Source organism: Callorhinchus milii, unplaced genomic scaffold (assembly GCF_018977255.1).
Source record: "Callorhinchus milii isolate IMCB2004 unplaced genomic scaffold, IMCB_Cmil_1.0 Scaffold1755, whole genome shotgun sequence".
NCBI classification, from domain to species: Eukaryota; Metazoa; Chordata; class Chondrichthyes; order Chimaeriformes; family Callorhinchidae; genus Callorhinchus; species Callorhinchus milii.
In genome coordinates, this window is record NW_024706496.1 from 1 (window position 1) to 1,499 (window position 1,499).

The 1,499-nt window shown below is 59.5% G+C and overlaps 1 protein-coding gene across 1 annotated transcript; it reads right to left on the reverse strand.

Moving 5' to 3' along the window:
- Positions 1-481: 481 nt before the first annotated feature.
- Positions 482-1,107, reverse strand: LOC103173303 (polyadenylate-binding protein 1-like; the record flags this gene model as incomplete). Its single annotated transcript, XM_007885957.1, has 2 exons — positions 482-572; positions 835-1,107. Coding segments are annotated over 2 exons (364 nt in total), but the record flags the coding sequence as incomplete, so codon positions are not given.
- Positions 1,108-1,499: the final 392 nt, after the last annotated feature.

Below are 1,499 nucleotides of genomic sequence, written 5' to 3' on the forward strand. Positions count from 1 at the left end.
GTGGGGAGGGGGGGCTGTTACCAGGTGAGTGAGTGCAGACGCTGTGTCCTGTTCAGGCCATTACAACATCGTGTCCGCAGTCAGAGGCTCGAACCCCAAACGGACAAACACAGGCATCAGCACAGTCAGACAGGAACGCGGCCCGCCGGCCCCAGGAACGCGGCCCGGCCGGCCCCAGGAACGCGGCCCGGCCGGCCCCAGGAACGCGGCCCGGCCGGCCCCAGGAACGCGGCCCGGCCGGCCCCAGGAACGCGGCCCGGCCGGCCCCAGGAACGCGGCCCGGCCGGCCCCAGGAACGCGGCCCGGCCGGCCCCAGGAACGCGGCCCGGCCGGCCCCAGGAAACAAAAACAGAAAAAAACACCACCAGAAAAACTCCGCTTCACACCAACACCAGGAAAGCCTCCAGCCAGGACCTCCACCCCCACCGCGGCCAGAACCCCTCCCCCACACACCCCTGCTAGTGCCTTTCCCCACATGTACCTGGGGGTCTGACGGGCTGCCCTGCCCAGCGCTGAGCGGGCCGGACGGGGGTGAGGGGGGCTGTGGTGTAATACGCTGACCGGCTCGGAGCCTGCGGGGGAACCAATGCGTTAGTGACTGTCACCATGGACAGCAAGAGGCACATATGGCTTCAGAAGCTATTAAAATAATAATTAATAATCCTGACATTCTGACGGCATCAAGTACATCAGGAGGAAGTTTCATAGGATTTTGTGTAAAATGTTGTGTTTTGTGTTTGGTGGGCAAAGAGAGAGAGACGAGAGAGGAGAGGAAGACCGAGAGATTCCCTGAAGCCTGGAGTTCGCTCTGCTCCCTGATATTGCTGCCCGTACCTGTGGCACTGCTGGTAAGAAGTAGCCGGAGTGTGTCAGATGCTGGTAGGAGCCGACCAGGGGGCTGGGCATCGCCCGCAGGTTTGCCAGCCGCTGCATGTACTGGGTGGTGAGGTGGGCTTTGCGTTCCTCCTTGCGCTGGGCCAGAGCTACATACAGAGGTTTGGTGCAGACGATGCGGCCGTTCATCTCCGTCACGGCCTTCGTCGCTTCCTCCGGAGACGAGAAGCACACAAACCCAAAGCCTTTGCTGTGACCCCCGTCTGTCATCACCTGCCCAGAGCGCGAGAAACAAGGAACGTCATCAGGACCAGTGGGAAGACTTTGTAGCTTTGAGGCAGTTGTGTGCGGTGCTGACACTACCACAACTACAACAACTTGCACTTACCCAGAGCCCAGAGCAATCTCTCGAGAGTGCTCAACAACAAATTACATTTACAGGGTGCCTTTCAAATTGGGAGGATGTCCCAAGGCACTGGACAGTCAGGGATTTGGAGCTGGGGATTGGGATCAGGAGGGCTGGAGGGCAGGGAGTGTAGGGGTAGGAAGGTGGCCCAGTCAATAATAATCCTTGCATTTGATATAGAGAAGGGTCTTGAGAGAGCCCTTGAAAGAAGCAAGGGAGAGGTCGAGGCGAAGGGAATGTGGGATGGAGTTCCAAAGGG